A 22,367-nucleotide genomic window follows, 5' to 3' on the forward strand; every position below is an offset into this window, starting at 1 on the left:
GTATATGTGAACCCATCAACACTTTTAAGTGTTCCTAACTCTGCATAGGACCAGGTTTCAAGGTGCATCCAGACTAGCGGTTTTCCATGCAGCTGCTTCAGAATATCATGCACGGCAGAATCTGTCACTGTTTGTATTCCACTTCTTGGCTTTCTTTGAAGTTTTTACTATGAAAGTAGTACAGTAGGGCCCCACTTATACGGCAGGTTCCATTCTAGACCCCCACCGTAAAGCGGAATCCCATTGACTTTAATGGGCCGCGTCGCACGAAAATGTCGCAAAAGGGGGAAAAACCCTTTAAAATTGAAAATGAAAGGCGCCGCATCAGTGGAACGCCTTAAAGTGGAACGCCGTAATGCGGGGCCCTACTGTAGAAACATTTCCACAACTGGTCTGAATTAAAAATATTGTAACTTCCTGGCAACTGTAAAAGGGAGGAAGCAGTGTCACTTTAGCTTTTCTATTTGTTTTTGCTTAACACACACCAGTTAATCTGAACCAATATATCCATAGCCTCATACACCACTGCATCCCTAGCTAATTTAATCTACTAATTTCTGTCAGCAGGGGTAGAAGCCTTGTGACTTCCTAATCCCCTCTTTTTCAGAACCATCTGTCTATGGGTGCAATTACATAAATTCAGGACCAGGAAAACAAAAGCCTACAATTCAGGGAGGCTGAATTTCAGAAAGAATAGTCCCAGGACATTGAGGCTTAAACAGAAAGAAAATAGAACAGGTCTTGCTGCTTCTTTCAAGTTTGATCATATTCATGTTTTCTCTGGATTAAGCCCCATTTCTTATTCATAAAACAGGGTCAACTACTACCTTAGCTTTAGTAATTCTTTCTTCATGCACACCGTATATCAGACAATGCTGACATTTGCTATTTAAACTGAATTGGCATTTTGGTTGCATTCACAGCACTGTACTATAAAGTGAAGTAAATAAAATATTAATAAATCTTTTAAGAGCTAGTGTGGTGTAATGGTTAAGGTGTTGGACTTATGACCTGGGAGACCAGGGCTCGAATCCCCACACATCCATGAAGCTCACTGGGTTACCTTGGGCCAGTCACTGCCTCTCAGCCTCATGAAAACCCTATTCATAAGTCGGAATTGACTTGAAGGCAGTACTTTTACATTTTAAAATAGGACTTGCATTATGTTTGTCCAAAAGGGCTATATAACTATATCCAACTGCTATGAATCTTCACTGGTTACAAAAACATCCATTTCACATAGCCTAACTACCTTCTACCTTTAAAATAAAATCCCCATACCATACATTCATTATAGCCCCTAAAATTTCTAAGAGGGATTTTAGGAGTTCCTGCATGCTTAAAAAGCATGGTCCGAGACATCTCAATAGGCCATAATTCATAAACTCATGACTAAAGAACTTTAGATTGTCTTATTAAATTTTTACAACTTTTCAAACCATGTCATTCAGCTTTGCCATTATTTGAAATAGCCTCCCCTCATCTATAAGAGTTATTTTAAAACAAAAAGCATATCATTTAGATACCACGTGTATTTCTCCTTAGGCAAAGAAGGACTACTATCTAAACTTAATCTCCATCTTCCATACAGTGAGCAACATGCTTTACCTGTGACAGCTTTCCTGAAGTTTTGCAACAGGAGACAACTCTCCCCCACCGTAATTATCGTTTACTCTACTAAAACAGACATTTAGAATTCGTTGCTTCTGAAAAGCCAAGTGTCCTTGACCAGATAAAAAATACAATTCTAAAACTATTAACTAAAGAGTAAGGCTTATTGAACTTAGTGGGACTTTCCTCCAAGTAGAAATACATCGGATTGCGCAGAGAGGAATAACGTTACGATTCCTCCTAACCACTGATTGACATCTCTGCTAATACTCTAATCTTAGCTGTATTGCGAAGTGTTTCAACAGACTTCAGGGCATAATGACCTTTATTCAAACCAAGTTCCATATTTAACTGCTATTCTATCAACTAACAAGAAAAATGACAGATGGATCTACTGGTAGGAACAATCAAATCAGTTCTATTAGGAGAGACCATACAGACGAAAAAGTCTTCCCTTAAAAGACAGCAAAAGTTGCGTTGTGGACCTTTCTGCACCATTTATAACTAAATTTTGTAGTCGCAGCCTAAATAATGCGCAAAAACAAGACTCATTTGTCTACACTTAACTTCAGTGTCAGATTCAGCATTACGCTACCAAACAAACTCATTCAACCAAATTCTCCCTGAAAACTGTTCGCCAGTCTGCTTCTCATATCCACTCCAAGCTACTACGGAAGCCAAGCAACACGCTGTGACCACACCACATGGGCAACCGCAACTCCCTCGCAGCTTATTACTACGCAAAAACGCCATCTAGCGTCCCACGAGGAACACTTCCCACAGCCCTCGCGCTACTAAGACTCGCGCTCTCGCAGCTGCCTGCTACACAAGGCCCAACCCAACAAACTAGAGGCACAACAAAATGGCGGCTAGCCGCCGCGTCACGTGATCCCCTTTGTGCCTTTCGGGGGGCTGGCAAGAGGTCCGCCAGAGGCTTTGCCACTCGAGCCCAGAGCGAAGACAAGTCTCAGGGAGCCCTTCCAAAGGAAAGGCGGCCGGGCTCTCAGGGCTTAAAGTTGTCTTCTACCCCCTCCCGGGGGAAGGAAGAGGAAGGAAACGGGGAGAAAATGGCGGCCATTTTGTGCTTGCGCAGAGGCGATGGTGGGGGCTCGGGTGTGGGGCGATGGCGGGGCCCGGCCGGAGTAGGGATGGGAGGGGGTCTCTCACGTACCGACTCCTCTTCCTTCTCCATGCCCGTGGGCATCTGCGGCACGGCCCGGTTGATAGAGGCATACTCGGCTAGGTCGGGCAAGTCCTCGCAGCGGAAGACGGGAAGCGGCTTAGACGCGTCCAGCGCCCGGGCCCGAAACGACAGTTTGCTCATGTTAGTCGTCGTCGGCTGCAACTGCTATGGCGGCTGCTCCTCCAGCTGGGGGGGGGGAGGCAGCGAGAGCGCTCCGAGCTGAGAGCCGGACCCCGCCGAGCGCTCTCATGGAGGGACCGGGGCTCCCGCGGCGGGGCGGGGCTCGCTCCGAGGCGGGTCCCAGCGGCGCCGGTTGGCGCGGCTAGGCTGGGGCGCCGATTTCTCTCCTCCGCCGCTCCGGCTCTGCTCAATACGCCACGGCCAACATGGCGGACATTAAACCTCGACTGGCCGCCTCTTTCAGCCAACCCCAGCGCCACAGCCATTCCCACACTGCATCGCGCAAAGGCGCGGGCACGGCGTGGCCGGGGGTAGGAAGGGGCGCGCGTCGCGGGCACGCAGACGAACGAGCAGGAGTGCTCGGGTTTCCTTAAAAAAAAAAAAAAAAACGCGTCTGCTCGATGATGAAAATCCCGTCTTCCTTCCCAAAAGCCGTCACTGCCCTGGAGTCCCCTTCATTCTGATACAGCAGAGACAGTGACCCAACTGCACTCAGGAGTTCCCTTACACGCTTGGAAATGGGTGAGCGAGGGACGACGCCGTCACTGCCGCCTGGAGGAAGGCACGAGGCGTCGGGGAGAGATGCCTTAACACCCTCGATGTGTTAAGTAAACGGAAAACATCCCCTCAGCTTCGGATAGGCTGCTGCTCCACACTAAGCATGGCATGGCATAGCACAGACTCCCAAGGCTGAACACTCCCCCCCCCCGTTGTAATTATTTCGGCTACGTGACTGGCCTCAAACAGCAGTAGAATTCGCCTCCCCTATATTCTCTCTGAACCATAATTTATCCCAACTCCCACGGAGTCACTTTGTTCTTTACTGTGGAAGACCGGGCTCTGTGACATCAAAAAATTCTATAGAATTGACTGGGGATTGAATGTATGTGGATATTATGCACAAAGCTTTTTTCAATTTTACATCTAAAATGTTAAACTTGACTCATTTCCCCATTTTAAAAACATTTTAAACAAGGCACCAGGGATCAATACACTGAATAAAACATGCACCCTGAAAAATTCACTGACATCTTTCATGTTAACAATACTGAAACTCTTGTTTTGTAACTGCTTAACTAAGAATTTTACTACAAACTAGTAATTTAAGCAATTTGAATTTGGCCACCTGTCAAACTTGTTCTTTCTTTCGCCACCCCCTAATCTTCTGGCAGCCATAGCTTTTGACAAGAAGTGAGGGCACAAGTTCCCCACACGCTGACCTGTTTACATGTAGATGCTACATGCCCAACTTGAGAGTACCATTAAAAGAACTTGGGAGTTTTAGTCTAGTTCTTACAAAAGAGCAGATGAGGTAGTAAAATTATGGCTGGATTGTATACTTCAGTCTGCCAAGTAGAAGTTCATTGGCCACCTTGGGTTTCTTCATGAAACAAAGGTAGGATATAAATTTAAGGGGGGGAAATATGCTCCCCACTTCAAAACCAATTTCTCAAACATAGAACATGGCAGTGAGATTAGGCTGGAACCAATCTTCTCTTCAACATCCAAACTTTCAATGTGTAGGAATGTTTGTTATAGGGACATATTCCATCATAGTCTACCTGCACTCTGAAATAGTACTAATCCAGACCTCTATATCCCATTATGGAATGAGGAATTCTGTATTTACTGTAACACAGTAGAAACAACTATACCGAACTATATCGAAGGCCCTCCTCCGAGTTCCAACTCATAGAGAGGCTCGGAGGATGGTAACAAGAACTAGGGCCTTCTCAGTGGTGGCCCCCGAACTGTGGAATAGTCTTCTCGAAGAAGTGCGTTTGGCGCCGACATTGTTATCCTTTCGGCGCCAAGTCAAAACCTTTATTTTATCAGGCATTTTAGCTTTTCTTAAACATGTTTTAATTGGTTTTAGATTGTGGATTTGCATTTATATTTTTTGTATTGTTCTGTGTGATTCTATTGTATTTATTGTAATGGTTGTACACCGCCCAGAGAGCTATGCTAGTGGGGCGGTATAAAAATTCAATAAATAAATAAATAAATAAATATACCACTTAAACAATGGTCACTGTAGACTCAAATGCTGTGGGGGCTCAGGTAACATATAACAAAATAACAAAAAAGTTTGTAAATTGTAAATATTTAGAAGACACTGTGAATAAAGGCTGAGAATTTTAAAACATAATCACAAATCTTTTGCAAGTTTGACCTATGCTGTCCCAATTGTGTCTACATTTTGCATGCACTTTAAGGAAGCAATCTCCTACTCAGCCATAAACTCCAGTGAATTCAATCAGGCTGACTCCCAGCTTAGCGTGGTTAGAATTGCAGCTTTACTTAGCAGTAAGTCAACAATAACTATTTTACTCAGGAGTAATTCCTTTTTAAAAGGTATGCATAGGACTAGGCTACAAATATACTAATAGCCGTGATTACTTCACATGAACCCGTGAACAGCCAACTAGCAATCAATCTTTCAGAGTGCAATAAGTAAACCATTCAACAGGTTGAACAGATTTTGAGGGATGCTTTAGGTGCCAACAGATGGGACACCTATCGGGATCTTTCAGCTCTTATTTCTCTCTTTTTTATACAATTGATCTGGAGATACATCAACTACATTTTGGAGTGGGAGACCATTGGAATATTGGGGTCTTGGAGCATCTGGAGACCTCCACAGCTTTGTTTTAAGGAGCAATTGTATTGGGTGTTCAGAATACACATTCTTGGGAGAGAGTTGTTCTGCTGTCACTTTCTCTAGAGATGAACTGTGGGCAAATGATGCATACAAACAGTCCACGAATAACATCAGCGATGAAAGAGCAACTATTAAAAGAAATCTCTACAAGGGTTTATTTGGCACATACTTAACTCATAAATTCAACAAGTGTTTTATGAAAGAATAAAATGACAATTTCATATGCTTTAATATCATCACAGAATAACAGACATGCCCACCCCTTTTAGTACAATCTGGTACTATGCATGTTTACTTTGATCAATCAGTGAGATTTCCGTCTTAATTTAGTAAGCCATAGTTCTTTGAGAAATGTTTATTATTTAGTATATTGCTCTACATTGTATGCTCCTGTTCCAACAGGAGGCTAAACTGCCCTTCAGCACAATCTTGTGCATATTTTCTCAAAAGGAAAAATCCAACAGAGTTCAATGAGATTTGCTCCCAAATAGGACTGGAGTTCAAGGAGAGGTGGTTCTGTTTGTGGATTAAAAAGAAATGCTATATAATACATTCTCCACATAAAAATCAGATTTATATGTTTAAAACATAGCAGAAGGTTCTCAGTAATCCCTACAGAAACAACTACTACTGTTCACCTTTGCTTGTGAGGACAGCCAACATAGAACCTTTTTTTAATTAGATCAAGGACTTTCATATATGAAAAGAACTAAACAGGGATTGGTTGCTTTATGCTGTAAACCTATATCAACCTATTTAGGAATAAGTCCCACTGAACTAAATGGGACTTACTTCTCAGTAGACATGTATAGGATTACATTATGTTAGTGACGCATATAGTTTGTTACAATTTACAAACCTTTAGTTATTCATGAATGATTTAAGCATTTATTCTGAATTATGTACTGTAATATGGCTATTTGTGTCAAAAGCATTAGCATTAAGTGTACTAGAGGTCAAAACAGTATTTGAAGATTAAATATAGCCAGTGCTTTTTTTATGATGGTACTCACTGGTATGGTGCGTACCAGCACCTCATTTTTATTTTTATTTTACTAAAAATGTAAATTATAGGTACGGGAGGGGGGGGACTAAACCAGAAGAAAAATGTTAGAAATGTGAGTAGAGTTGTAAAAACAAGATTAATCTAGTCCTGTCCGTAATTGAGCTTCCATGTCTTTAAATCTGAAGGCATTAAGGGATGAGTAGAGTCTACTGTTTTTTAGGATCCCACAATATGACAGGAGTATCTGCTTTCAAGACCAACAGATCCAGATTCTGGTCCCCCTCACGTTCGTAACCAGTACAATTTTGGAAGCAGCAGGCACACAGATCTTGCATAAGTAGCCTAATTAAACTGGAATAATAGGCAGAGCAATCCTATCTATAGGAAGCCAGTGTAAGGTAGATCGGTGTAACAGGCCACCGTAAGTTACCTGTGTTCCAAACTCTGCTATGGGCAACTGAGCCAGCAGGTGAGTGTAGACCCAACTTTTGGGGATTGGGCCCTAGGTCACATGAGCGAACTGAACAGGGACTGGAATAGGTGTAAGTCTCTCCTTGCCCCTTCTGTCCCCAATTATTCCTTTTTTCAGGACTTACCCAGGTGTAAGTTGAACCAGCTTAAATTTCACTGTTTGAGTCAGCAAGGCCCTGGCTGAGCCAAGCTGAGGAAGTTTTGCCAACGTATCCCTAACTAAGATTGTATGAAGGAGTTATGCCAATGTAAACCTGGCTAAGGCCTGGCTCAGCTGAGACAACCCAAGAGCCATCTATTCCAAACTCTGCTCATCCCATCAGATCTTTGGTTTGGATTGCGTTGTTGCGTTGGTTTGCTTTGTTATCACCAAGATGTCCTGTCCTATCCTATGGCCAAAAGCCTTCTTCCATAGCTGCAGTGCTCTCCACTTGCTGAATGAGAAATAAAAAAATCAGCCTAACAGACAGATTTACAGCATGCAAACCTCTAGCGTGCACCAAATCCTGCTCTTAATCTGACCAAGAGCAACCAAAAGCTCATAAACAGCTCTCTGTGAAGCTGAAGATGTCTTTATCTGTCAACCAATCAGGAGGATGCATAAGTTAACTGGATTTCCCTCTGTAAGTACAAGAATATTATATCCAGTCTTTCTAATAGAAAGCTGAGAGATATACCTGGATTTGGAGGACATGACAAAATATGAAGAACCCTCTTTGCTAAATGTGCATTCAGCCTCCCATCAGTGCAATTGTAATGTGAACAGTTTATCTTTCTCTACTTAACTTCATTGTCCCTGTGGGAACACTGTGGCTCCTTTTGAACATTCTTGTGAAAGTCAGGCAACCTGATCTATAATTCTACTTCTGTTGCAATACTTGGGTCTTTTTGCAGCTGCTGCCAAAATAGGAGGGGTCTTGAGGGGCCTGAAACAATTTCTTGGCAAAGGCCCCAGACTAAGTTTAGCCACCCCTGCTCTAGGATCACAAGTAGCAGGCCTATCCATGGCTATTACCTCTGCCAGTGCAACTTGTGGTGTTTCACGCAAGAGATCCCAAACCACAGAAATGAATAGTACACTTACAGACCAATGCTTACCACATACAGTTGTGTCTAGGCTAAATTAGCTGCAATTAGTTCCACTTGAAATCAATGGGAATTATGATTTAACTTGCTCCACTGATTTCATTGGGGCTAAGATCAATCCTATACATGTCTACTCAGAAGTAACCCCCATTGAGTTCAAAGTGACTAACTTCCATGTAAGTGTGCATAGGACTGTAGCCTTAGTCTAGATCCATGCCTTTATGTGGAAGTCTGTCCCACTGATTTCAGTACAAGCTGTTTTACAGAGCAATCGAACTCAGAGGGAGCCGGTGGAAGAGGAACCAGTGGGAAGGCCTGTGGCATCCAGGTGTTGTTCAAAAGCCTCTGGGCTGGCTGAATGCCATCTCACCTGGGGTGCACCAGGACTGGAAAGGAAAAGTCTGCCTTCGCAAATACCCCTACTGGGAGGTAAGCACTCGCCACTGACTTCCTTTGCAATTATTTCTTAGATCGACCTTTTTTCCGGCATAGCTTTTATGTGGATTGGGACCTGCAAGAGCGCTCCGAACACAAGTTGGATGTGGCCTAAGTCCCCCTCCCTCAACCCCTCCTCCAATACGCCCCTTGAATGCCCCTTCGTGCCTTCCACTGGCTTCTGTCGGCTCCCCTTGTGCTCGTCTGGGCTTTCCTGGCAGACCCCCGGCTCAGCAGGCTGGGTCCCAGGTCCACTGTGGCTAAGCCAGGATGAGGGGCTACTAATGGCAGAGCCCAGCAGAGCTGGGACCCAGCCAGCTCAGCTGGGGGTCCACCATATCCAATTCCCTCAGTCCGGCATAAATAGCAGTTGGATTGCGCATTTGATTGTAAGCTTCCCAGGGAGAGATTTGTTTCTTTGTTGTTATTCTGTAAGTGCATTACACATTTATGGAGTCACAAAATAACTGTGTTTCAGATCAATATACAAGTATGCAAAATGGCTTCCAATACTTATTCTGTATTTTAGCATAATAAAGATTGCATTTTAAAAATGTAAAATTTTGTAATTATAAAATATTTTATTGTCTTGGTTGTTTGCTATGGAGTATTTGAGACTGGCATAATTCTTCTTTGTTTGAGGCATACTTTTGTCCTCTGGTTTCTTCTGTAGTTGAGAATTTTTAGATAGTTGTTGATCTAATCATATCACCCTTTCAAAAACTTGTTGTTGTTGTTATGTGCCTTCAAGTCGCTTACGACTTTTGGCGACCCTATGAATCAGCGACCTCCAAGAGCATCTGTCATGAACCACCCTGCTCAGATCTTGTAAGTTCAGGTCTGTGGCTTCCTTTATGGGAATCAATCCATCTCTTGTTTGGCCTTCCTCTTTTTCTACTCCCTGCTGTTTTTCCCAGCATTATTGTCTTTTCTAGTGAATCATGTCTTCTCATGATGTGTCCAAAGTATGATAACCTCAGTTTCATCATTTTAGCTTCTAGTGACAGTTCTGGTTTAATTTGTTCTAACACCCAATTATTTGTCTTTTTCGCAGTCCATGGTATATGCAAAGCTCTCCTCCAGCACCACATTTCAAATGAGTTTAATTTTCTCTTATCTGCCTTTTTCACTGTCCAACTTTCACATCCATACATAGATATTGGGAATACCTTGGTTTGAAATACTACTCATTATAAATACCTATGCTGCTATTTCTTAAAAGGAAAATGTGGCTGGGATTTTGGTTCTCCCTATTCATACACAGTCTGAAGTTTAAAGAACATAATCTGTTTGTAGCAGAGAATTAGAAAGATAATACTGTATAAACGACTAAGCTTTTTTGTTCTCCATTCTTGAGCATGTAAATTTAAACTGATAAAATTCAACAGTTAACAAAGCGTTATTTTGGTAGTACTGCATTATGTCAAAATGGTAGTGATCTGCCTTTTGGTTTATGAATGTTTAAGTTGCAACTCAAAGCTGGAAAGTACTTTAATGAAATGACTGCTTTTGACTGCATCATACAATTGTATGATGCTATTTCTGGTAGGAAAGTGGCTGTGAATGGGTCATACAAACCAATACATATTGTCTCACTATCTGAAATCAGCTTTTCTTCAAAAACACACAAAATAACTTTTCCAAATGCAAATCCTATAGCAACATAAAGACAGACACATCTGGTTCCAATCCCAGTCTGTAGTAAAAAGATTATGAAGCTGACCAGCAGAACCTCTTACTAAGTACATTTATATCCCATCCTTCTTTCATCCTGGAATCAAGGTGATATGTATATAGGACCTTAGAAGGTTTCCCATCCAAATTCTGAATAGACCCTGATTGGATTTGTTTCAGTGAGGTTCCTGCGCCTTTAGTTCATGTGCCCTGGGACATACAGCATTTACACTATACTTAGGAAGTAACTAGAAGGAATAATATCAAAATAAAGGAAGAAAAGGAAATGAGCTTAGAAAGCATAAACACTGAAATGACAAGGAACAGAATGGGAAACAGAGGTACAATAAGTGGCTGAATATGGATAGCTGGGTTTACAAAGCAGGCCCAGAAATCTGCAGAAATTCTACGAATGTAAGTTCTACAGTTATTTGCATGCTGTTGCTGTAACAGAAACAGAAAGTTACACACAAGGCAGTTCATGGCATATCATCAGGGACTTAGGGCATGTGGGCTTGTAAAGATTACCTCTTTTGCAAGTTTTCTATTAATTTCACAATTTTGTATTATTAAGTTATTACAACAATTGGTGATGGCCAATACCTTAGACCAGTGGTTCCAAACATTTTTTTCGCATGGACTATTTGAAAATTGCTGATGGTCTTGGTGGACTGCTGTAGCAATTGTAATGCACTGTGATAGATGCTGTATCATTTTTAATTGTATTACAATTATTGTATTACAATTTGCATTCAATAGGATTTAAACTGTAATACAACAAAACACAATATAAAAAAGCAGCAAAACAAATACAATTAAAAATAAAAATGAATATTTAATGTGGACATGCTGCAGACCACCTAAAGTAAACTTGTGGACTACTAGTGGTCCAGAGACCACAGTTTGAGAGCCCCTCCTTTAGATAATTTTTTTAAAGGATCAGAGAAAATCAGGGAGGATGGTCTATTAATGGGCATTAATCATAAAAGCTAAATGGACTCTCTACGTTCAGAGGCAGTATCTCTGAATATAAGCTGCTGAGACCAAATACAGCAAGGGTCACCAACCTTTTTGGACCAGTGGCACATTTCAAATTTTGAGAGTGTGCTGTGGGCGCCAATCACAAAATGGCTGGCATGAGGTCATAGCATAACACAAAATTAGACTATATTCATTGCTTCTGCTCCCCCGTCCCTGCAGATGCTGGTCCTAATTGTGGAGATACAGCTGTTAAAGGCACAAGAATTGTTTTCCCCAATGTCAATCCTAAACTAAAGCCTAGGCTGCCATCCTCTACCCACATACCTGGGAGTGCCCCATTAAACACAAAGAGAGTTACTTCTGACTTAGACATGTATACCACTGTACTGTAAGTTAACCCTACAATGCATTTTGAATTAGTGCCTGGACGTCAGCCCCTGCATGGCAGGAGACATGCCTAAGCCTCTTTTCAAAGATTTCATATTTTGCATTTGCCACCCAACTGCACATTACGTAGCAGTATTTGCAGAAAATAATTTCTAGTACCTGATCTCAGATGAACCCACTACAGGAAAGATGCATCCTGGTTGCTAGGTAAAAAGGAAGAGTAAGCTACAGAGATTCCAAGGACTACTAGAAAACAAGACAGATGCAGGAAACATGCACTAAAGGGGAGAGGAAAACAGCAGCTCTTTAGGACACCAGGATTCCAATTGCCTGGCATCCAAACAACTCACTTAACAATCACAACTCTGACTTCACTCACTGGCTAAAAACAGGTAGGCTGGCTCATTTCATAGAAATAGCTTAGAAGGGTACCTGCCATATTTTGCTTCATAACTTTCTTTGTAGGAGGGCTAGAGACTTACTTTAAAAGAAAAAAAGTACCCGGGAGCACTAATGAAGGCCTTTATGGGTGCCAGGTTGGCAACTCCTTAAACAGCTATTAACTTCATGTCAACATTCTGTGGCTACTACTAAGTACGCTCAGTCTTCTTTGGGCTGTTTTTTTTTGGGGGGGGGAAATGGCTCACTTATGTGTGTTTTTAATCCTTCTGCAAACCTTGTAGTTCCCTAGAACATGCCAATATATATCTCTTGTTTCTCAAAGGCTCCATTTCTGACAGCACTTACTAAGTTTCCTATTCGAGGAATGAGGAAGCAAAACAAAAAAATAAAAATGGGTGGAGGGGAAAGCAAAACTTTATTTATGTTTTATGTCCATATTGAGCCTGAAAAGCAGTTTATGCTATGTTTAGATATTCTCTCTGAACATCTGTCATGTAATTGACTCAGCCCTTGGTTGAATGAAGATATCTTCATGTAACCAGAAACTGAGAATATCAACGCCATAATCAGTATGGACTGATACAAACAAGTCAGCTCTTTTCCCTCCTTCTTTGTCACTTACTTATTCTTAATGTTAGCTGAACTGATGAGAAGTAATCTTCCATCATTATATCCTTGCTGTCATCTAAGAAGATGGCTACAGCTGGAATTAAAGTGCTTAGGGAAATATGCCTGTTTCTAACTAGCCAGTTTATTCCAAGATTTTCTAAACAAGTCTTCTGTCCCCTATCTTTCTCTCATTTTCTTCTCAATTAATTGGCCCAGTTTTCAGATGAACTCATTATAATAGGTGCTTAGTCACTGTGATAATTTAGGCCACTTTCATGTATGACAAGAGCTTGAAAAACTTATGTTTTCAAGTATTTACAGTTCTTGAAAATACATTACAAAAGGACACTGCAAGTAAAGCTCTGTATAAGAAGAGCCTCTCTATCCCCATGTACCCAGGAACCCTAGCATTATTTATATCACATAAAATGCTTATTGTGTATAAATATATTTCTTGCTTACTCAGAGTCTAACCATTAATTTCTACAGAACATGGATTTTTAATGGCAAGGAGTAGTGTGCTGGCCAATTAAAATGGTAGGTATAAGGGCAAGATGGGCAGGAAACCAAATTCTAAGTCATAGGTATTGCACTCCCTGAACAATGAAGATTTTCTGCAGACTGTATGTTTTCTAGTCTTCCACCATGGAGATACAAAACTGTGCTTTTCTTTTAAAAAATCACATTCTGAGGAACTTGACACACATTGTTGCACAAGATTCTGTATTCTGTAGTTATGGAACCATGGAAGAAAAAAAAGAATTTAATTTAGCCCATTATGTAGTACTTGATTACCTGCAATTAAAAATACCAGAGCATCTCACTCTTATCTAAAAACACATACAAGCACTTGAGGCTCTTTGAATGTGAACAGATGGGTTATTTTCCTTCTACATTTGCAGCCATCTTAAAGACAATACAAAATTATTCAAGGTAGTTAGGCAGACGCCGACTAAAAAGAGTCATAGAATATCTCACATAACCAAGTACTTTGGGAATAAAATGCCAAATGCCATTCTGTGCTGATAGATACAAAGTTAAATTCACTGGGAAAACATATCATTGTTATATACAACATAATAGGCATGGTTCTTCCATAGTATCACATATGGAATAACCCCACAGAGCTCAAGAAAGCCCCGTTTCTCCCCTCCACCCAACTCTGCACACTTGCATGGGTGCTTATAGAAACATATACCAGGGCAGCCTAGAGAATAAGAGGTGTGTATATGCCTACAGTATGAATATGGAATAGCTTCAGTGCATAGAAAGTCTGTGTGCAATCCTATACACATTTACCTGGAAGTAAACCCCAACAAACACAATGTGGTCTACTTCTGAGTACACACATGTAGGATTGAAAGGCTCTTCAGCTTAGAAACAATAGTAGAAAGGGTTACAATGGAGATACATTAGTGGAATGAATGTGAACAGACCTGCAATTAATCTTGTAAATATGAGCTATTCAATTGGCTGAATTTAACTGGCTGAATTTACTGGAGCAGAATGGATAGGGTCCCAAGATATGTTAATTTAAGGAATATTGCCCATGCCCTTTTCTTCCTGTAGCCCTCCGAGCCCCCTAAAAGCCTCTGCAGATTCCATGGGGTCCCTCCTGAACAGTGTGGCTGTGTGTGCGGGATATACTGGATATGTGGGAAATTGACCCAAATCAGATAGGGATGTTTGATTTTGAGCAATTCTCCCTTACTCCATCAACCCCTTGTACTCCAGTTCATAATGTTCAAGAGAGCCTCCCGATCCTTTAGAAAAGCTATTCAAGGGGTGCAGGTGTCTCTAATGGGGGGAGGATGGGATGGGAAGCTTTCCTCCATGGGCTTCCTTAGGGAAAAGGTTCTAGGTACTTTGTGTTAATTCACAAAGCCCTAAACAACTTGGTCTCAAAATACCTTAAGGACCGCCTAACTCCATAGGGTCGCTGTAAGTTGTAATCAACTTGAAGGCACATAACAACAACAAACTCCCTATATTCCACCTCGATCGCTGAGGTCTTCTCATGGGGCACTTTGGGTGGTTCCCCATGCCTCTAAGGTCTGCTTGGTCTCCACCAGGGACCGAGCCTTTAGTATGGCAGGCCCTGCCCTGTGGAACTCCCTACCAATAGAGGTTTGGCAGGAACCATCCCTCCTTTCTTTCAGGAGTCTTTTAAAAGCCAAATTTTTTAGACAAACCTTTTAACATGATTCCACCTCCAACCAAAACAGTATTATTGATGCTTTTATTATTGTTTTTATTATATGCCTTTGTAATGTGTAAGATGCCTTAATGAACTCTATGGTGTGACCTAACTCTATGAAAAGTGTGACCTATAAATACTTCAATAAATAAATAAACCAGTATCATTGGTCAATGACATGGGATGCAAACCTATGCCAAAGGTATTATTTGATTCTCTGGCTGTTAAATACTGAGAGGGAATATGCAAGGATGTATCCTTCTGCAGTCTGCCTTTTCTTCTGTCTGCACTTACTCTGAAATACCTGGGACTAGCCACTTTCAAGTTTAGGATAGGATAATAAACTCAGTTTCTTTCCACTTTATATTCTATGCCTCAAAACAGACGCAAAATGTCTCTTCGACACAACCATTACTTGAAAGCATCCTCTCAATTAAGACTTGCATAGATTCAGACCATACACACTCACCATTATCCAGAACTAGTTCATCTTCAGAAATAGTAGCAAACATAATTTTAGCTCCTTATCAGCTAGATGATTTCGGGGGAAACCCATTTTATATAGGATTACACATTTTTAGCTGAACAAGTAGAGAATCAGTATCTCAGACTAAACATAGTATCTTAAGACTATTCATATATCATATAACCATGTCTTGTGCTAAGAGCTTATTTTCTAAGAGGTAACGTACTAGAACTCAAATTTGTCTAAAGTCACACCCTCTGATCACAAGCTTTTCTCCATAATCCTAGATGCGTACAGGCTTTGTGGTTATTCAGATGGGACAGCAAAGCGCTGCTACTGAACAAATGAGACTGCTGAAACTTCCCCTTCCTGGTCTTCATTCCTGCAGTGTCTCTACTCAGTTCAGAATGTCTACATTAAGCTGGTATTCTCCATAACTATATACAAGGTCACCTCTTTGTTCAGATCCTTACATCAGCACGCTTTTATTGATTGATTGATTGATTGACTGATTGTATTTGTATACTGCCCCATAGCCGAAGCTCTCTGGGCAGTTTACAGTAACTAAAAACAAATATACAAGTTTAAAACACATCTTTTAAAAACAATTTAAAACACACTTTAAAAAATTTAAAACAATTAAAAAAAACACATGCTAAAATGCCTGGGAGAAGATTAATTAGCTTCAAGTTTCTAGTCATCCTCCATTAGTGTGTCACCTCTCTGCCCTTCTGTCAGTCATTCAAGGGCCCTCATGTTATCATTTTGCCTCACTCATATTTTCTGTCATGTGGTTTTCTATGCTCAGAAGACCGCCCACCCTTTCTAGTCAGGAAAGTGTTATAATCTCCTTTAAATCCATTTTCTGAGTTGCCCTGGCATCTGATCAGCTCTTGAATTGCCCTAAGAAACTCCCTTATCCCAGACTCACCAATTGTCAGTCTGACAACTTCCTCCCTTCATTCTTGACTTCACAAGCATTCACACTGTCAGTTATACTCTGTAAAAAGAAAAAAAAATCCTAGCACATTGTTAGTAGTAGGTTGATTCATTATAGATTATCCGTGCAAATAAGAATTAGCAACAGACAACCAGATCACAAATAATTCGTAAACTGATAAGAGTTGGATTCCCCTTCATCTCTACACAATCAGAGCATCACAAAACAACCGCAGGCATTTATTTATTATATATGCATTACTTCTGCCAAGGAGCTCAAGTGTGTCATTTTAACCTCCCAATCACCCTCCGAGGTAATTAGGCAGAGGGACTATGACTTGCCTAAGGCCACTCAGTCAACTTCACAGCTCAACAGAGGTTTAAACCAGTACTTCCCATGTCCCCGTTCAACCCTATGTAATAATAATGATGGTGCAGGACAGTAACTTTTGTGGGCTTTTTTGCAAAGCCGACAGAGTCATCTCAATGTGTATTATAATACCAAACAGATGTATTAATTACATAAGTAATAACATTTTCAACAGGTACAATGGCAAGTAGATCCAGATTAGCAAGTATAGCCCATGCCACTTACTGCAATTCAACCCAAAAGGGATCTTTAGCAATACATCATATTGGTATCTGCAGAGGGACTATTTCTTGCAGATTAGTACTCAAGAGGTATACCCATGAAGACTAAGAATGGGCTAGAGAACACATGGCAGGGCCTGACTGAATTTACTCTGGTTTTTAAAAGTTATGCAGGCCTGGAGACTACCTACATTGAACACATGAAGTTACCTTAAATAAGCTGCCAGTACCTCAGATTAATGGACAGTGCTAGACTGACCCAAATCTGAGGTTTGTGTATTTTCCAGTCCTGTTATCTGAGAATCCTTAAATAGAGGTAGCAAGGAATGAATCTCGGGCTTTTAGTCATGCAAAGCATATGCCGTACCACTAATGTATGGACCCTCCCCACATACTGCTCTTTGGAGAAAGACAAGTGCAACAAATAGCAAAATTCAACTTTATTGCATATATTGCAACTGTGAGCAAATATATGTGGATACTTTCCTATCAAGATGCAGAAAGGACTAATGGGTGGTAAGAAGTAGTCTCTACTTAAACACAGATAACACCTGATCTACCAGTGCCAGCCATAGAACATTCATATGCCTCTTGTTTAACAGCAGCTATGCGTAGAAGGCAGCAGGAAATGCACCCAAGTATCAAGGTGCCTGTAACACTGTATGGCGCAATCATGTGCTGCACTGCCACATTTTACTGAGATGGAGGCTGCATGAGTTGCATTCCTAGATCTGCAAGAGAACATCCATGATTGGCCTTTTCAAGCAACCATTGTTATAACATAGTAGGGCCCACTACCAAAGAAAGCATTTTCTGCTGCTATTCTGCCCTTAAACTGATCAAATTTTTACTTATATGCTGAAATGGAGAAAATTTTAATAAGCTATTATCACAACTAAATTACTTTCCTCTTCTAAGATATGACCTTTAAGTAAATTTACTTAGAAACCTTCAGATACATCTGCAGCATCAATCTCCTTGTAAAGAGATTTGTTTCAAGGATCAAATTCCCGCAAGGCATATGTTAGAAATATTTGTGGTACAACACACGTACAGGCAATGTCCTCTATGATTATTATATTTAAATGTGTGCTCCATAGAATTATATAAATAAATTACTAATACAAAGAACTTCAGAGTGCTAGCTTGAGGAATTCCTAAAGAAAGAAAAATAAAACATTTTTACAATACTTTAGCAGATTAACCTGTTGCATATTCTAAGATATTTTTAATCATTTCAAAACCATGTATTTATAAGATAAGACCTTTTATTTCATGGTTTTGGCATGTGCAACTACATGTTCCAACCCATCTTTGCATCATATTAATCATTTTTGTTTATATATGAACACTAAAGATGTTTCCAGGGGAGGCTATACATTTGTGCTCTCAATGTGTGTGTGTGTATGTATGTATGAGATATATATGCAAGCACTGATAGTTTGAAGACAACTTGGTAATTTATAAGAAGCCTTATGTCATTTTTGTCTTGCTCAGCTTAATTTTCATGTTTATACAAATAAATCTGAATAAGTAGTAACAATCAACGAAATATTCTTTAAATAATTTGCAGAAATTTAAAGAAACTGGCAAATCCTAATTTTTTTGTTAATCTACCAGTCCTTTTTACTCTTTAAAATTAGGGGAAAGTGAATTAGGGCTTTTAAGAATGAACCAGCAATTATGAAAAAAACTTAATATTTTAAAGTGAATACATAGCACAATAAAGCCACATATATATATGGACTTCTACCATGTATATAGGATCATTTTTAGCCACTGCAAAATAATTTTGTTTGGAGAAGGGGCAAAAATTACTAAAGAATGGCGTAGTTCTTCACATACCTCAAGAGGATTTTTTTTAAGCAAAGGAAAAAATCCAAACCCTGCCTCTAGTCTCACAGAACAACAAAGGACTGTGATGACACGTCTGTTATGGTGTACACTGTACTTCACATATATGGATTTGAATATTGTTATACACACACAAACATACAATATATGTAATAAGGTTGTACATTGTATTTCGATAGAAGAAAAGAGGAAATGATACAATAGATCAGATCTTGCCCCACCTTTCTCCCCCCCCCTTTTCTTGGTAAAACGAACACAAATTGTTTAGGAGCACCACAGCGCCACCAACACATATCAATACGAAACAAAACAAAAATCCCACCGTGTGCAAAATAAATAAATAAATAAATAATCGTCTAGAAAAATGCCAAAAATTACAAAATGTCTCCCAAACACACCTTCTCAAAAGAGGAACACGACATCTATCTAGGTATACTCATTAGGAACCTTTATATCAATCAGACTTTTGAGATGAGTGACCAAAAAGGAACTGACTGGCCTTTTCATTCGCCTACATTTAGTAACAGACAAAACTTAATATAAACCCTGTTATGTCAATCCCCTCCTTCGTTACACGAAGGGCAGCTTCTCTTGTAGTTTACACCAAGCCAAGCTATCCACCCCTAATTAGTTACAACCACTAACTTCTTATTAAAAGGTATTCCTATTACAAGCAATATATTTTATTCTTTCTTTCCCTCTCCCTCCTTTTAAAAAAATGTTGTATTTTGTTCCGCATGTATTTATTATCAACGCTGGATTCCAACTCCACCTTGAAAATATCCGAGTTCTTGATGGCGCCATAAAAAGATCAAAGTATAAATGTACAGCTCGAATATATTCACCCTTAAGGAGAACAGCAAAACTGGTTTCTAATATTCTAAAATAATGAAACGACGTTTGGTGCGATTAATTAAGAGAGCCAGACCTAAAAAAAAGGGAGGGGGAGTCTATATTTGGTTAATCAACATAAGGAACATCTTTGATGGTAGCTAATTACCGGAAAAGAAAATATAAAATATCTATTAAAAAGATTAGGAAACTTACCTGGAAAGGAAGCAGACAGCTGCCTCTTTACAACGACTGTAAGAAAATAGGTTGTGTGTAGTTTCTCGCTTGCAGATAGCCGCTTCCACGCAGCAAAAGGACCCCCGAACATTTTAACAAATCTTTGCAAATGAAAACAGAGATTCTCTCCCATGATCGGTGGTTGATTCCGAAGGTTTTTTCTCAGGATCTGCGGGGGCGTTTGGGTAAACCAGGGAAACATCCAAAGAAGATTAAAAGCAAGAAGCCAGAAGACTCTGGGGTTAACAACTTTGTAATGGCAAGCAGGCGTGTTCTGATTGGTTAGGAGGGCAGTGTCCCTCCACAGCCTGCACTATCCCCCGCTCTCCCCCTTCTGCAGCCTGGAAAAAATGCAGAAATGCAGTGTGCCATTTTATACAGGCTTTTAAAACACACCCCAACCCTTCCACCAAAAGCACAGGCACCATATTTTTGTGACATTGCAAAACAAGAGCTCCCCAAAAAGCTTTTTTTTAAAAAAAGGTTTCTTTCAGTACAGAAACGGGTCCTTGGGTGAAGAGAAAAGAAAGAGAAAGAAAAGATAGACACAAAAATAATACATTCGTTTCCACATAGGGGCTCTGGCAATTCTTCCCATCTTAAGCATTTCTTTTAAAATCGTGTTCCTCTAATAAACGCGTGAATTAACCTCCTCTCTCCCGGTCACGGAACCTAGCACAATTTTAAAATAAAGATTGCAAAATTAGTTTGTCTTAAGGATATCATAGCACCTAAAAAGCCAGTCATGCCTGGAATAAAATCCATGACTCCTTGATACAGAATTTAAAAGGCTTCCGCAACAGTAGGCGAAACTCCCCTCCCCGCCACAAATCTGCTTACCTACCGTCATAGATAGAGCTAAGAATTTTAATTTCTATAGATATATCCATTGTGGTAGGCACAGTTATTCTACAAAGAATGTTTAAAAACCCCTCCTTACACTGACTGACAGAATTCTACCATGCTGCCCACAAACAAAATGGCTGTGGCACTGAGTTTTTTTTGGATCCTCCCACCGTGCTTCTCCCCGGGCGGCCTCCAAGAAGTGGTAGAAATCCAAAATAAATCAGTACTTCAAGTACAATGCCCGGTCCAAACTCCACATGACACCGGAAAGGCGAGGACGGATCTTTTTTATTGTTTAAAAAGCCCAGAGAGCTTCGGCTATGGGGTGGTATACAAGTGCAATAAATAAATAAATAAAAACATGCATCAATCATTGGAAATTTACATGGCTGTGTAATTCGAACTTCCTGTTTTACATATGCATAAGGTCTTTCACCTATCTTGGCAGGCTTTCAAATTAAGTGGGCTGGGAAATTTGATGCTGTGTGTCTTCAGTTGTGAGCTGAGTCAGGTACAGTACTCAGTTGCTATGTGTGCTGGTAAAAATGTAGGCGAAAGCCCTGGCCTAACAAAGAAAAAAAATCAAATCTAGCAGACCCAATCCTTTATTTCTCTTTTCCCTCTTCTGGGGGAGATATTAATTAAACAAAGCAAGTTATTAAGAACGTTGGCTCTACAAAAGTACAAACATTAAACTTCGTGTCAATTGCTATTATTATTATTATTATATGTATGTGTCTTTCTAGCTTCAACTAAGAATATTATTATTTATTTCTGAACAATCTAAATAGTTCTGTTCAGTTTTTTACACTAAGGGCAAATATATTATTTATTCAAATCAAATTAACAAGCAAATTATTTCAAACCTTGAGATATTAAACATGACACCCCTGAAGTACAATTTTCCAGAACTTATAATGCTCCAAACTGAGTTCTCATGGGCGCTGTTGACTTCTGTGAAAGCTATTTTACTAGCAAGCCTCAAACCACTTACGGAATACTCCCTGCTGAAGACTATTCCTGATTTGGAGGATTGTGTCTTTCCAGTACAAGCTACTAAGCCAGCATATTTGTACTTAAACTAGTTTAGCTCCACTGGTGGCAATAATAAACTTCAGTAGGACCAAGCTGGTTTAAGTGATTGCAGTGGAGTACACTTACAAGCAAGCATTTAGCCTCAATTTATTGGCCCACATCCAGCCATCACCGCCTCCAAGCACTGGTCCAGCAACTCAGCTGCCTCTCCTGATTCAGATGGAACAGAGAGAAAGAGTTGGGTGTCATCTGCATATTGATGAAACCTCACTCCAAAACTCCTGATGACAGCTCCTAGCAGTTAAATAGTATGAGGGACAAAATTCCTTAGTTTAACTATGCGCTGAGTAAAGAAGTACTTCCTTTTGTCTGTCCTGAATCTTCCAACATTCAGCTTCTTTGAATGTCCACGAGTTCTAGTATTATGAGAGAGGGAGAAAAACTTTTCTCTATCCACTTTCTCAATGCCATGCATAATTTTATACACTTCTATCATGTCTCCTCTGACCAGCCTTTTCTTTAAACTAAAAAGCCCCAAATGCTGCAACCTTTCCTCATAAGGGAGTCGCTCCATCCCCTTGATCATTCCGGTTGCCCTCTTCTGAACCTTTTCCAACTCTATAATATCCTTTATGAGATGAGGCGACCAGAACTGTAGACAGTATTCCAAATGCGGCAGCACCA

At 40.3% G+C, this 22,367-nt stretch overlaps 1 protein-coding gene across 5 annotated transcripts in view; it reads right to left on the reverse strand.

The window, feature by feature from the left end:
• Positions 1 to 20,595, reverse strand: part of EPC1 (enhancer of polycomb homolog 1) — a 62,848-nt gene extending 42,253 nt beyond the window's left edge. For 2 of the 5 annotated variants that reach the window (XM_061587909.1, XM_061587908.1), the window contains exon 1: positions 2,783 to 3,319. In XM_061587909.1, the coding sequence (XP_061443893.1) occupies positions 2,783 to 2,935 (153 nt within the window). In that variant the 5' untranslated portion in view covers positions 2,936 to 3,319. Of the gene's footprint in view, positions 1 to 1,608; positions 2,031 to 2,782; positions 3,320 to 19,781 lie in introns of those variants that run through there. The other 3 variants (XM_061587906.1, XM_061587905.1, XM_061587907.1) reach the window with 3 other exon arrangements.
• Between the last annotated feature and the right edge of the window lie 1,772 nt (positions 20,596 to 22,367).

This window comes from Rhineura floridana, chromosome 10, assembly GCF_030035675.1.
Source record: "Rhineura floridana isolate rRhiFlo1 chromosome 10, rRhiFlo1.hap2, whole genome shotgun sequence".
Taxonomy (NCBI): domain Eukaryota; kingdom Metazoa; phylum Chordata; class Lepidosauria; order Squamata; family Rhineuridae; genus Rhineura; species Rhineura floridana.